Source organism: Chelonia mydas, chromosome 10 (assembly GCF_015237465.2).
Source record: "Chelonia mydas isolate rCheMyd1 chromosome 10, rCheMyd1.pri.v2, whole genome shotgun sequence".
In the NCBI taxonomy this organism is placed as follows: domain Eukaryota; kingdom Metazoa; phylum Chordata; order Testudines; family Cheloniidae; genus Chelonia; species Chelonia mydas.
The window spans coordinates 63,902,062-63,918,062 of NC_051250.2; the positions used below are offsets into that span (position 1 = coordinate 63,902,062).

General features: G+C 41.0%; 1 protein-coding gene across 16 annotated transcripts in view; it reads right to left on the reverse strand.

The window, feature by feature from the left end:
- SHC4 (SHC adaptor protein 4) overlaps positions 1-16,001 on the reverse strand; it is a 68,315-nt gene that overhangs the window by 11,331 nt on the left and 40,983 nt on the right. For 15 of the 16 annotated variants that reach the window (XM_043524243.1, XM_007066802.4, XM_043524251.1 and 12 more), the window contains 5 exons: positions 10,769-10,832; positions 9,695-9,814; positions 7,697-7,750; positions 2,962-3,013; positions 406-532 (listed from right to left, as the gene is read on the reverse strand). In XM_043524243.1, the coding sequence (XP_043380178.1) occupies positions 406-532; positions 2,962-3,013; positions 7,697-7,750; positions 9,695-9,814; positions 10,769-10,832 (417 nt within the window). The remainder of the gene's footprint in view (positions 1-405; positions 533-2,961; positions 3,014-7,696; positions 7,751-9,694; positions 9,815-10,768; positions 10,833-16,001) is intronic. The other variant, XM_037911736.2, reaches the window with a different exon arrangement.

The following is a 16,001-nucleotide window of genomic DNA, read 5'->3' on the forward strand; positions in this document are numbered from 1 at the left end:
CCGCAGCTGCACTGAACATAAACTTGGAACAGCTGAGGCTGGAGCTCAACGTAAGCACAATATTTAGAGAGCAGAACTTGCTCATTTCACTTATTCTGCCTTTATTTGGAAATGCTCACTTTAACATGCATAATTTAAAATAAGGCTATTTGGAGAAGGGAGAAAAAGGCTGAATTCAGCTCTCAGTTACACCTGACCAAATGGGAATGCACTAGAAGAAGCAGAACTTGGTCTGCTATATATTGTGTGTACAGAGTTTTTTTTTTTTTTTTTTTAAATAAAGTCTGTGTGTCCAAAAGAACGCCATGCACAATGCACCTTGTTTAGGGGGTCAGTCCCTATAGCGTATATTCATCCTTACAGCAGAAGAGCAATATTTGGGTTACTAGAAAACACCACACTGACCTTTCATTGGAAGTAATCGGAGTAGAAGGATTCTTCAAGTATTGCTTGAATCGGAGCTCAAAAGCCTGCCCTATGGTATTTATTACATCCTGAGCCATTCCGTTGGGACATTCCAATATATGGCATGCTACAAAGTAATGGAAAAATGTTTTTAAAACACAATTATTTATTATTTGTATTATCATAGTGCCGAGGACCCTACTGTGCTTGGCACTGTATAAACACAGAACAAAAAAAACTTTCATAAAACATGTTCACTTAGCTTATAAGAATATATTCTGAGAAAGTTCTTATATCAGCAAATCCAGAGGTGAAGTATAGAGGAAATACCTCAGTAATTTGAGGAGACCATGCTGATTTCGCTTCTGATGCGTTAAGAAAGCCACCTTGCATGTGTTTTAATTTTAATATAAATCTACAACTTTGCAAAAGAATCTAAACCTGTGTTTATGTTTTCTGCTTTGTTTTTTTTTTTCCTCCCTTGTCTCTCTTCCTCTCATAGTGACTGCTATTCATTAAGAGCCAGATTTTCCAATATCATTCCGGGTCCTTTTAAACCAAAAGTCCAATGTAAGTGGCCAGATTTGCTGAAGACTTCAGCATGTTAGCCATATACTGGGCACAGAGGTCTTCTGAAAATCTGGCCCTTATTTAGATGCTTACAAGGAAACTGAAATCTTTAAAAATCTGCCTCCAATTTTGGGTGCTATGCATTTAAAATCTGGCCCTGAACTCCTGAAAATCTGGCAGTAGGTCACTAGATCAGTGGTCTCCAAACTGGGGTGCATGAGATGGTCCCAGGGGGTGCACAGCAGCAGGAGCGCTGCCGGACGGCACTCCGCCGTTTTTTTCTTCGGCGGCAGCTCTGCACGTCCACAGCTGGTGTTCCCCTGCAGCAGGTCTTCTGGTCTTCTTCCGCCGGTGGCCGGTCTTCCGGTCTTCACCCCGGGGGTGTGCGAGCCAAAAAGTTTGGAGACCACTGCACTAGATGGCAGACCAGTCACTAGATGGCACTGTGAGATCACTCTGGCTAGTACAGTACACTACATCCTGCACACAGAACGGCAGACCATGGCTGCCTCAGCTGCTACCAGCCTGAGGCCTAACATTCAAGCCTCAATCTAAAGTCTACTTTCCAAATGGTAGTATAATTCACTAGTGCAATACAAACACAAGCACTGATTTTACAGTGGTTTTTAATATGTTGCCACATTCGTACCTGAATGCTTAATATTAAATGTCACTGAAACCACAAATGATTTTTGCAAAAAGAAAAGGAGTACTTGGGGCACCTTAGAGACTAACCAATTTATTTGAGCATAAGCTTTCGTGAGCTAAAGCTCACTTCATCGGATGCATTCAGCCGTAATTAATTGAATTAGTCATTTTCTCATGTATCAGAATAAGGATGACATAGCTAAGAAATGAGGGTTATAAATATCAGCCCAACTGTCCCTGGAAACAATTCCTTAGCCATAGGAGACATCTCAGTAGTCAGCTGTTTTCCATACTGTGATCACAGAGACTCACTAGTCATAAGCAGTGATGATCCTCAGAACCTCCAGCTCTAACAAACATAGCTCCCTGCTACCTGAACTAAAAGGAAATTAGCTAGAGCAGTGTTCGGGTTTTTTTCTTCTGTAGGCCAGCCACTGAAGGGACACATGCTCTCACACCTGAGTAAGGCTCACCAGTCCATCTGCTAGTGGGCTGCTGTACAAATTAGATGCTAGTCAGTACATTGCAGAAGGAAATAGAATTACTCTGACCACTCCAATCCCTCTGGTCTTGTCCCACCGTCTGCTTTTGCACGGCCTGTGAGATGCTCCTGCACAGTTGTGCTAGTCAGTATTTTGCCCGTTGCAATGCCACCAGGAGAACGGGGCTTTTTTTCTAAATCACCGTATTCTCTTGTCAGCAATGGTCATCAGTTGCTGGCTGTCTTCAAAATTTTACTGATGTAACCTGCTGTTCACTGTATAACTGTTCTCAAACAAGTAATGCAAAGGATGCAGTGATGATCTCCACGGATGAGGCAGCAGACCGGTAGTTAAACAAACTAGGTGAATAAAAGTGAAAGCAACTGAATTGCATAGGCTATAATTCCATTACGGGATTTTGGGAACATCATAAATTACGAGACAAGATCACCAACACTTTTTCCTCTCCTTGAAACTTCAGCTGGAGCAGCTCAGTTTGCAGTGGTGGCAGGGTAAGTTCCCTTCCTCTCAGCCAGCACAGAGGTTGTGTGCAGAGCTGCCAGTCCTGCTTGGGAAGCTGGGAGAGTGGCAGGATGCGAGTGTCTTCTCATTCCTGGAGTTTGACAGTTAGCAGGAGTTAAGTCACGCCTGAAGATTCTCATTGTGGGGCATGAGTAGCGAGGTGTCTAGTGCTGCAGGCCAGACAACACTATCATCCCATTGACCAAATAGTGAAATTATACAGCCCTGAAATGGGCAGAATATCAAGCTGTTCTGTATCACAGGCACATTAAAGCTCATGTAATTGCTCAGTAGAGATAGGACAAAATACTTTAATCTGAAAATATTTTCATACCTCGCTGATTAACAGGATCTTTAGCTACATATGCAACATAGTCTGTTGTATCCTAAAAACAACAAAAACAAACAAATGTTTTTCAAGTGAGTCATTAAAGCACCATTGTCAACAAAATAGTGTAAATGAGCATAGAAGGATAAATTCAGGCACTCCCTTCAGCCTCAGAAATGATACTTACTTAGATGTTTAGGAAAAACAAACAGTAGTCCGCCTAGTTCATTGAAAGGAAGAGTAATTTGTTGTGTACATTGAAGTGCTAATCCACCCCTCCCCCCCCGTCCCCTGGGCAAAAATGCAGGAATCTCTTTGGTTTACATCCTTTGTATATTAAATAAATTATATTCTGCATTCTCAATTCTGCTAAAGAAGCAGCAGTCATTTAAATGATGATCAGTCAATGGACAAAATTGTCCTCTTCAATTGTTATGCAAAAAGAAAAGGAGGACTTGTGGCACCTTAGAGACTAACCAATTTATTTGAGCATGAGCTTTCGTGAGCTACAGCTCACTTCATCGGATGCATACTGTGGAAATTGCAGTACACAGACACCATGAAACAATACCTCCTCCCACCCCACTCTCCTGCTGCTAATAGCTTATCTAAAGTGATCATCAAGTTGGGCCATTTCCAGCACAAATCCAGGTTTTCTCACCCTCCGCCCCCGCACAGACAAACTCACTCTCTTGCTGGTAATAGCCCATCCAAAGTGACCACTGTCTTCACAATGTGTATGATAATCAAGGTGGGCCATTTCCTGCAGAAATCCAGGTTCTCTCACCCCCTCACCCCCCTCCAAAAACCACACACACAAACTCACTCTCCTGCTGGTAATAGCCTATCCAAAGTGACCACTCTCCTTACATCCTGCATGAAAATTTTATGCAGGGTTCTAAAGCATATTAGGCCTAATCCAGGACAGCCAAGGGCCTTCTGCTTCAATGGAAGTCAGTTAGCTCACTTTCCTATGGAAGTTCAGGAGCAGAACACAAACTAGCGAGCCCAAGTACTGCAGAGGGCAGACTAGAATTTTGCCTATTATGCAGATTTTTTTTTAAAAGAACATCTCAAAGAAGAACTAAAATATGACATTCAATGGGCTGAAGTCTGATCTCTATTACATCACTGCATAAATCCCAGGTAACTCCTCTGAAGTCAAGTGGAGTTAGTCTGGATTAACACTGGTGTCATTGAGATGAGAAGACAGGCCAAAGTATTCAGAGTCTGGTCACGACTAATATCGAAACATTTTTTAGTACAAAAACAGCAAATGGTAACTGACATAGCAAAAATAAAACATGTAGAGAATGTACAAAAGCAGAAGAGCCAGTTGATAATTCAGTGCTACAGTAAAATGGTGATGTCATGAATAGCATTATCTTAATAATTAAAGATGCATTTTGTTATCTTGGATCTTTAGGGAAAGGGTGGGGAGAGTGCACTTTGCAGTTCAAGGCATGGCTCTCTACAGAAGATGCAATCAACTGGCAGGAAATAAAAGCCCTTGTTTGTAATGCCACAAGAATAATCATTTAATATTGCTCAATCAATTATGAAAGAAGTAGATCTTGGGGCCAGCATAACTTGTCGATGTTTATTTTAAAAAGCACCCAAATTAACTGTTGTGGATGCAAATGAAGCCAAAATTTTCTTGTTAAATAACTTTTGTGAACTCAGTTTCCTCAATTTCTTCCTCAGATTTTTAAAAGCTCAGACACAGTCTGGGGTACACTGTCAATTCAAATTAGATGTACAACCACATTTAGCAATTAACTAGAAAAATACCAGATGATTTTGTTGCATCTTTACAAAGTTTACACACATACATGAATGACTTCACTCAGCACTGAAATGCAGCCACCTCTGGAGTAGAACACAGCGGCTATTTCACAGTGCATAACAACATGACACAGTGTAGATGCCTAATCCTGCAAGTTGCTGAACACCTTCCTACATAGAGCTACGCACCTTATAGGATTGGGCTCTGGGACAGGAAGCGAGGAATACCATATCCAATTGAAATTGTAAGAAAAAATTTGGTTGTAATTACCCAAAATGGCATCTGGCCACCAGGATTCACATAGTTATTCTTATGTAAAGTGCCACTAGTGACCTCAAGAGGGCTGGACCTCCATTTAACATCTCATGCAAACGGCTCTGGCTCACAGAGCCAGTGCCTCTCATCCATGCTGGGGGCATTCCTTCAGCTCTGACTGAGGCCACATCTACATTACAGACACTACAGGGGCAGAGCTACAGTGCCATAGCTATGTTTCTGTAGTGCCGTAGTGTAGACACTTCCTACAGCCATGGAAGAGGGTTTTCCACTGGTTTAGGAACTTCACCTCCACGAGCAACAGCAGCTAGGTCAACGGAAGAATTATTCCATCAACCTAGCTCCATCTACACCAGGGGTTGGGTTGGCATAGTTATGGCGCTCACCGAGCACTGTAGTTATGTTGTCCTAACTTTTAAGTGCAGACCAGGCCTAAGAGGGAAGAGTGTGACCTACTGAATCACCAGCACCAACTTCTGCAGTACCCTGTGTAGGTGTTCATTAGAGCTCTTCCCTCCAAATACTGACAACACGCACCCCCGCTTATCCTGTGAGATCTGATGACTTCACAGCACAATACAGCTTCAGGCTGAACAAACAAACAAGGCGGCCATGGGACTTCTGCATCTAATTTGCTGAGCAGAGCACTGAAAATGTATCCCAATATTTTCAAAATGGAAAAAGTTATGCAAAATAAGGAGAAATTGTATTTAGAAATCTAAAACTTACTATAAAGTACACCCTATCTAGAAAATCTAAAGATGGGCTAAAGCCAGTTTTTAAAAGTTAAAAACTATTAAGAAAACTGGTTATACTTCCATGTAAATTAGTTAAATAATAGTGCCCTCCCCAATTCCACCCAACACCCTCCCCAATCAAATGAACAAAAAGCCATAAATCAGTTCCCAAATCAGGTATCATATTATTCCATGGACTCTTCTATTTGAATTCAGGCAGCATGTGCAGAAAACTACCATCCAGCATACACTGTGTGTGACCTTTTCTGGCAAGCAAAGAATTTGCATGTAACAGCAAAGTAACGTAACTGCTGATGATATGATTCAGAGTGAACTTTAGTGAGCTGTGAACCTAAATTCAATGTGTTTTAATTAAAAGGAAAGAGGGACTTAAGCTGTAACATTTGGATCTGGATCTGAACTTCCCCAAAGTCAGAAGTTAGGATTTAAGTCTTTGGATCAGTCCCATCTCTAATGATTCAAAGAACTTCAGAACAAAGAGTCTTGGACCAAAGAATTCCCCACCACCACCACCACCACCACCACCACCACCCCACCCTTTAAAAAAAAAAAAAAAAAATACAGGCAAGGTAATATTCCTGTTCTCATACCTCCACTATTACCTTATCAGATAGGTGGTACAAGCAGAATTTCAAGGGCCAGATCTGCTCTAGAAAAACTGTGCTCATTGCCAGACCAAAGGTGAGGGGCAAGGATGGCTTTAAAGGCACCTGGTGGCAGCCGGAGGCCAGTTTGGCTCCCAGATACGGAGTAGCCTCAAGGTTCAGTTACCACTGTAGTAGTGGCACCCTTAGGTCTACTCTACTCATCCAGGATTGCCAGAGCACAGCCTTCCCTGGCCACACCGCTCCAACCCCAGAAATCCCATTACACCAAGGGGGCTCGGAGCAGGTCATGGAGTGCTAGCTCTGTTGGCTTTATACCACCCAGGGATTCTCTACACAAGGGGAATGTTCAACTGCCCACTTAGGGCAGCCTTCCATCTGCTTTATATTGCCTGATCAGTTTACATTTTCAAAGCCAAAAGGGAGAGAATGTACATTTTTGAATGAAAGCTGAGATTCTGGCTTACAATTAAACTGTACTGAGAAGGAGGTTCAGGAACTTCTACTTTCTTTGTCTCATAATGCAAGAGACAGGGGACAGTCAATGCAACTGAAAGGCAGCAAATTCAAAACTGATCAAAGGAAATATTTGTCAACACAATTCAGTTACACTGTGGAACTCACTGCCACAGGATGCTGCTGAAGCAAAGAATATAATGATTGAAAGAGACATGTATATGGATAACAAGAATATCTAGTTATAATAAATCTTTTAAAAGAAGTTTGGGAAAGGATATAAATCCTCTTTTGCTTAAGGACCTAAGCCAAACTGTAATTATTAGGGATTCGGAGAAGACCTCCCTCTCCCAGGCTGCACAGATTGCCCCACTGCTGCCTACAGCAGGGTATTTTGCGCCTTCCTCTGAAGCCTTTGGTGCTGGCCATAGTTGATGACAGGAGAATGGACTGAACAGACCACAGATCTGATCCAATCTGGCAATTTCTATGTTCATATGTTCCCATTTCTAGATTCCCCCAAATTAGAGCGGGGGAACTATGGCTGCTGGCTTCACAGACCTCCAAAGGCAGGTTGAGCTCATTTTGAAGACAGAGAAAAAAGATAAAGACATATTAAGTTCCCATATATGCAGCAAGTCTACAGCAGAGCCAGGAATAGCACCTAAGAGTCCAAAATCTCAGTCCTCTGCTCTAACCACTTTCCTTGTCCTACGTGTAATGACTCAGAAATGTTAAGTACTGTGTAAGTGCAATTTAACCGGAGATAGGAGGGGATGAAGTAGAGGAATTGCAGGTACTTTTAGTCTTGTAATTAATCCTTATGCTTACAGAAATATATCTTACAAATCTGTACTTACTGGATCACCTCCAGAGGCAAATGAGATGGACTGCATGTGGTGGTTGGCAATAATCTGAGAAATACAAGCAGTCAGTTAGGAGTGCCCATGTGCTGTGCATATAGAAAATACCAGATAATAACCCCGCAGAGAAAGTAATACAGGGCCTAGCTCATGAAAACCTGATCCAATAATATGCACATCATATAATTTTCCTATGAGGAAACTTAAAGATGGGAATACACCCAGAAACATCAGATTCACATACAGTACAGCACAATCTTTTACTTCTTAATTCCCAGTAGCCATTAGGGGGTTTTCAAAATGAATTCAGCTGTTGATTTTTTATATGATTAATAAAAAACTAAATATTAAAGTATTTGGATATTAGGAGAATTGGGGCTACGTGAGGAGAGAGAGAGGTGGCTTTACAAATCCGGGATTAAAGTTAAAAGCCAAATGAGTTCAGTTAAATGTCACTGACAGTTATCCATAAAGGCACACAAGAAGTCAGCTGATGGAAGAATATTTTTCTGAACAGGGCTCTCTGATGTTTGTGGTCTGATGATATTCAATCTCTATACCAGTACAGTTCTTTTATTTGTCATAAATCTCTCTAGCTGGATAAGGCATCAATTTTTCTTAGGTTCATGCATTACCTCATCACAATGAACACAGAGTTCTTTATTAGAACCAACTGCAATTGATTAAGCAAGCAGGCAAACAGTGAAATGTGGTGGAAATGAGAACTGAATACATTGGATTTTCAATTTACCAACATCCATAAATAGGGGCTAAAAAGAACAGTGAGACAGTGCCCTGAATTTCCATAATTCAAATTAACTGAGAAAGCATTAGTACATTTGGGACCAGATTCTTTAGCTGGGATTTGGTCCTTTTGCACTCTTGAATGGTGCAATTCCCCTGGGGTAAAGAGAACTCTCCTGGTGCCCTGCACCTTTGCCTCTCCCCGGGTAGGAGACATCCAGAGTGGGGGAAATGTGATAGAGCTCCACTCTGCCCATGATTATCTTTCACTTGCACAGGGTCAACTCTACTAGAGACTCTTTGGCAATAGCAAAACTTAGAGCTGCCTGGCAGCAGCTCTACAATGTGTGACAGCCAGGGCTGGCCCACAGAATCAGGGAGTTCGAACCTAGCTCCCGGACACCACCTGTTCCGTGAAGAAGAAAACCTAGCCCTGTAACAGAAAATACTAAAACCAGTACAAAAGGTTAAGCACAACTAAGGTGGTCATCTCAGGGAGCTATGTTGCTACTGTGATCCAAGAATCACATCACAGTTCCAAATCAGACCTCAGCCCCATAGGCATATAGCTCCACATATCCTGCAGAATCAGCAAATGCATGTGATAAGTAACTGACAAGACAGACACATTAGCACAGCCTTAACCCGGCTTTGGACAACTGTGCACTAGCCCAAGGGCTGCTCTAAGTTTTGATAACTGCCTATGGCTGCAGAATCACTGAGGCCATACCCTGGGATTTCCAGGAGGGGGTGCTATGGGAGATCCCCTGGAAGTCAGGTAAGTAACTCTAGGGCAGCTTTGCTCCGGGGAACTGACAAACCTCCCTAACACAGGCCAGTCATATGACCCATTATTGTTATTAAATATTTATTTTTGGTAGTGATAAGAGACTCCAGTCTGCACTGCAGTCCTATTAGGCACCATTCAAGTGAACAGGCAGACGTATACACATACACCCACAGAGACACTGTTTGTCAAGTGCTATGGGATGCTTCCAGATGAAAGACACTAGTATAAACACAAAATACATGTGACATATCAAATTTCTCCACCGCTTTTTTCCCCTTTAAATTCAGAGGCCAATTCTGGCTAATCTTTACAAGGCTTACAACCTAAACCTGAATAGTTTTGCTTTCCCTGTCGAGGACCTGTTTGTTCTTAAACCACAGCTATCTGCACCTAAAAGAGGAAGAAACATTAATATGGATGGAAGGATACCTCAGAAAACAACAGACCTATAAAGATCCTACCTGCTGGGTATCAACATTCATCAAAGTAAGGCTGCTCATGGAGATGATCAGTTTTATATTCATGCCAGAAAACTGAAGGTTACTTTTGCCAAGCACAGAAGACAGAAATTTAACTGGAGGCTATAAAACAAACAAACACACACACACACACTGTAAACTTCATGTATCTCAGACAGCCTTATACCCAGGTCAAGTAGATTTTATAACCTACGATTATCATTTCCAGAATTTGTACAAAATAAAGACACAGATGTTAAGATGTTGATCATACTCAGATGGGGCTTTTAAAGGTAAGAAGTACAGGCTATGATTTAAGATTTCATCATATCTGTATGCAACATTCCTGTATGTTAATAATGATAAACTAAAAACTTTAAAAAGCAAAACACCAAAGAGCTATGTTCGTAAGTGATAGAGCTGAGTGAATAATTCATAACGAGTAATTTATCCACTTAATTCTGCTTCTTTTCTTGGGGACAAAATGTTTCTGAGTCAATGAGGAAATTCTCCAATGTATTTGTTTCCCAGGTTATAACAAGAATGTGGTCAGTGAGAGTTATCCTCCCTACGGCACTCCAGAGTTCCTGACAGAAATCTACAACTTCCAATTAACATAGGGCAGCACAACATGGAGTGCTAATATCACTCCTCGCTGAATCAATGAGGGATGGTGACCACTGTCCACTGTCATCCTGGTGGTTTTTAAACTTTTAATCTAAAGAAGATCATCAGGGAAAAGCCGCAATTAACTCAGTCTCCTTACTAATCAAAAACTCTATTTTGTTTTTCAACCAAAACCTGATTATGGCAAAGCCCTGGGAATTGGGATATCTGGGTGTGAACAGAAGTGTCAGGCAGGGTATTAACCTTTTAGGGCTCCAGGACGCAGTACTATTATTGCTTATCAAATAATGAGTAGTTTTAAATGGTGTATTGTAAATATTCTTGTTTATACCATGTAGTTGAACTAAACTTGCATGAATTCCATGGTGGGCTGAATCCTGCTAGGGAATCATCTAACCCATAAAAAGCAGCTATAAAAAGGAAAACATGTCCCACTAATGCAATATTTACCTTCCGTTTTTTTATAGCTCCATTTGTTCCTGATACAGCTTCGCACAGTCGGCTTATTGCTTCCCTGCAGAATAGAAAAGACAGCACAAACTATTGACCATTTAACAAGCATCCGCTACAAAAAGGTCAGGAGACTGGTGATTTATAGGTTTCAGAGTAGCAGCTGTGTTAGTCTGTGTCCGCAAAAAGAAAAGGAGTACTTGTGGCACCTTAGAGACTAACCAATTTATTTGAGCATAAGCTTTCGTGAGCTACAGCTCCCCACTGTATTTTCCACTGCGTGCATCTGATGAAGTGAGCTGTAGCCCATGAAAGCTTGTGCTCAAATACATTTGTTAGTCTCTAAGGTGCCACAAGTACTCCTTTTCTTTTTGGTGATTTATAGTTACAGTTCCACCCTTAAACATTTAAGGCTTCTAGCAGTTATCTTAGTTTGTTTTTACTGTCTACAGTACATGGTGAATATTTCACAGGAGCAGTAGTTGTGTCTGACTAGACTCCAAAACTGCCCCAGCTAGTTACACTCCCCCACCTGGTGGCCAGGCTAGCTAGTTTGGGTGTATGCTGTACCTTACCAAACTCAAACTACGATTCTCATGGGCAGCTTCTGCACTAGAAATTTTGTAACCTTTTTCCAGGAATGGTGGCATCAATAGTGCAAGAGCTATTGTCTGTGGTGCTAGATTTGTCTAAGTAGGAAACTGCCCTCTGTAAATCTCAGATGAGTCCCTCTCTGCTTCAGAACAATGTATATGAGTCGCAAAATTGGAATCTGGATTTCAAAGCCTCTCCTCTTCAAATGTGGGGTAGTTTGGATCTTGAGTTTTGATGTGGTGCATTGTAGAAATAAGGGCCAGAGGGGAAATCCAGAGCTGGCTTCTGCTTCTACTTGTCCTCTCTCAAGGTTTTTCAGCTCTGAGTATCAGTTCAGATTTCTTTGTCTAATAGGAATTTCCCACAGTAAAACCCCTTTTCTCACTTTCAAGTATTCTCTTTAGGCACTTCCCATTTATGAAAGCAGAACGGAAGGGTATAACTCATAAATCACTTACAGTGCTTACTGGCCTACATCAAAGACAGATAAATTACACACTTCATATAGCAAAGTGGCATGCTTATTTATTTTCCACACTTCAACAAAGAAACTTCTGATTTAAAATCACTCCGATTATCACTTTTAATATGCAATGTAGCATTTAATTATCCTGATCCAGGATGGCACAGTTGCTGGGCAAAATAATGTATCTTGCTGAAGGTCATTAACATCTCACTTACTGATGGCTTAATGTTTTGGAGCCAATGGAAAAAAAACCCTACTACAATGAGAGGTATTCAGCACAAGCACATCTTACTTTATTGACCTTTTATCTGGGGTCTGTTTTAGACAGCGTGAATATGACAAAATGTCAGCTCAGTCTCAAAACAGCAAACATTCCAAAATCAAATGTAATCCCCTTGTCTTGGTAAACAAGCAATAGTACATGTGAGTACAGCAACTTAGCTATTAAAGGACCTGTCCTGTGAAGTGCTGAGTGCCCTCTGGTCTCATTGACTTCATGGGACTTAAGGGTGCCAGTTACCTTGCAGGAGGTGCTCAGCTTCTTGCAGGATTGGACTCAGTTACTTCCATCTCCAGCTGACCTCTGGCATTGGGGTCACAGGGGAAAGATGAGTTGTCACCTTAGAATGTTATAAACTAAAGGTGTGTGTGTTGGTGCCTTTTTTGTATTGCATAGCAGATATCCAGGTGTAGAGCTATACTGTGCAGAAGAAGGAAGCTAAAGCCCCCTTGAATTGCTTGTTCTGATTACTGCCAAATCAACCCAGTGTGCTTGTCATCTTCTGTATGTGATCACTTTAATTGGCTCCTAAAATGAGGCCAGTTTGTTCAGGCGTTTTCAGAACATTCATCGATCCAAAAAATCCTAAAAACATATTAATCACAACAGTGCTCAGGGCCAGATTTCTAAAGCCCAGACTCCCTATATGGGGGCAACATAAAAGTCAGGCCAGGGACTCATTCCTAACCCCAGCTACTTTAGGACCATACACTGTAGCTTCTTCTGTGCTGGCTCTAAGGGTGTTAGTACTTGATGTTAATAACACAGTTGGCTTGGTATGGCTTTTCCAACGGTTTCATTTTTAAGGACTCCAAGACATAGTCACAGAAGAAGAACTAAGTGAAAAAGGGATGCTTTGAGCTTAGGTGAGAAGAAATTTAGATGGGCTGTGATGACAGAGAAATTCACAAGGTGGCCACAAATGGAGTGCTATTGATAAATGTGTCATTAAAAACCATTGAACCCACATGTCATTTTGCAGAAGAAAAGAAAATCTATAACAAATTTCCTTCCATCTGTCTCTCCTCTTTACTGTACATTACCTACCCTGATTAGAAGCACGGATCTTGCACCAGCTTCTTAATGGAAGCAATGAAAGTAGATTTTTTTCCCCCTCACATGTCTGCTTTCCCTCTACCAGAAATGCAGCTAAACTGAAAGCTACATAGCTCTGGGTGTTTATAATTTCTAAAATACTCCAGGAATAATTTGAACTCTAGCCTTCTAGTTTTCATAACCGTAAGACAAATAGGGCAACAAAGCTCATTGCAGTTTATTGCTTTTATATGTTATTTCACCGGAGGTCTTCTTTTTAATTGCGTCTTAATACAAATGTTTATGATGTACTGTAGGTGATGTGTGGACTTAGTGCACAGGTAATGAAAGCATTGTGGGTCCAGTGGCTAGGGTACAGGACTAGGTCTCAGAAGACAGGAGTTCTGTTCTATTTGCTGTATGCATTCTGTATAACCTTGGACAAAGCACTTACCTTCTCTGCACCTGTAAAATGTGGATAACGATACTTAGCCACTTTTGAGAAATGTTTTAAGATCTATTGACTAGAAGCCCTGTATCAGAGCTAAGTATTATTATGGCTATTTTTTTAATTAGAACGCCTACTTCAAGGCTGAAGAAGAGAGGGATTGAGACTTGTATACTTATACTCCATGCAGCTCATTATAGCACTGGCGCAAGATCGTTCCCCTTTTCCTCAACTCGTTAGACTGCAACTAGTTACAATGTGTTGCATGAGCCTTTTCCCAGAGACCCAATTAATCTGTGGTAAGAGTAATTCAGTTGTAGGAGACCACATCTCTCATGTCAGATTTCTGTAAACTCCTACTTTAGTACATCAGCATGCTGGTAAATGAAACAGCTCATAAGTTAGCTCTAATACATCTTCTTCTACAGCAAATGGCAAGAAGTGTGATCATTCAGTCATTTCTTCATTAACATTACTCCTAAGGCTTTGCTTTAATGCATTCTTGTCATGTCTATGTCATATGTATCTACCCCCCCTCCCTGCCCCCAAACCTTTACTATGACAGTCAGGACCTTAGAGGTTGTCCCAGGTGAATTATAATTTACACAACTGAATTTCTATTCTTTGTCATTTCTCCTACACGCTCACAAGAAGAAAATATATGAAAAAGCCTATTGGATCCTTTCTCCATTCTTGTTGTTTGGATCTGGCCTCTCTTGACAATTGTCAGGAATGCACAGTCTGTAGCATAAACACCACCACTCACATCTGGGAACTCAAATATTCCAAACCACGGAGAGGCTTTTGCACTCACCAATGAGACAAACACCCACACATTTGCACATGCCTGAATGTGCACATTTGTATGAAGGCCCAGATGGAAGGAGAGAAGGTTCACATTATTGAAAGACATTCAGGAAACCCATTTACCCCCCATTTGACATGTAAAAATCCAAATGACACATTGTAATGGTGAAGCAGGACTTTTTCATGATGTACCTCTGTACTACATACACTAGGCCTCAGGAGTCAGCGCATGCAGCTAGAGAACCACTATTCTGATTCCAGTGAATCATTTGACACTTCACAGCTGCATATACATTATGCCTGTATTCTTTTTTTACATGAGGATTATTTACTAATCATTATCTTATGAAGGATCATTTTCCATTGCACCAATTCTGGTTACAAAGGCATCATACTCTTGGTGTGTCTCTGTGCCTTGGGTAATTTTCTTAAAAAAAAACAAAAACAAAAAAACCTGTTACAGGCTGTCTCTCATCTAGGAGAGATCAGGAAGTAAATTAAAACTTGCAAGTTCAATTTTGATTTTTCCAGTCATAGTTTATTATTAAGGGACAAAGTGGTTAGGAAAGTTGGCTACCTTTGAGAGAGAGAGCGCGAGAGAGAGAGAGCTCACATGCACAGATACGTGCTGAGAAAGCTCAGTTTCAAAAAGAAAAAAATAAAATACAAATTTAAAAAAAAAATTCAAGAGAGTAAACATAAATAACAGCCTGTGGGCTTCAGTCTCAGAGTCTAGTCCAATGAGTGCTTGTGGTCCAGTTGCATTAGGAGAGAAAGCTATTGGTACAGCAATAATGCTAATATAGAATTAGTACAGATGGAGTACAGTCCATCAGATAAATTGCCACCTGGAGAATAGTGTAATGTCAATGATGGCTTTCAAGCTAGAGAAAACCAGACATACCACTCAACACTACCAATGGCAGCCTCAAAGGGCGAGTAGCAAAATCCCAGAGCTTAGGGAGAGCAAGTAAACATACACTGGAACAACCTACTGCAGAACCTACACTTCAGGAGGAGATACACACTTGCAAATAAAAGAAAAGGAGTACTTGTGGCACCTTAGAGACTAACCAATTTATTTGAGCATAAGCTTTCGTGAGCTACAGCTCGCTTCATCGGACGAAAGCTTATGCTCAAATAAATTGGTTAGTCTCTAAGGTGCCACAAGTACTCCTTTTCTTTTTGCGAATACAGACTAACACGGCTGTTACTCTGAAACTTGCAAATAAGTTGAGCATGATACCTGAATGGGCCAGATCCTAAACTGGTGTGAATTGATAGATCACCATTGGTTTCAATGGAAATATGCCAATGTGTACCAACTCAGCATCCAGCCTTATGGGTTTTGAACATTAATGACGTTAATGTTCAACTGAACTTTCATTGTAAAGGAAATCTTGAGTAATTAAACTTAAAGGCTATCACGATTAAGAAGAGAAGTAAATTCAGCGGATATACTCTGCAGGGAATGAAAGACTTTGGACGGCTGAAAGTGGAAGACAAGCACATGTGCATTTCAGCAGACTAAACAATGCATTACCATCGCATGGGCCAAGCTCTTAGCAATGAGAATTGCCAAAACAATCACCTAGTTTAGAAA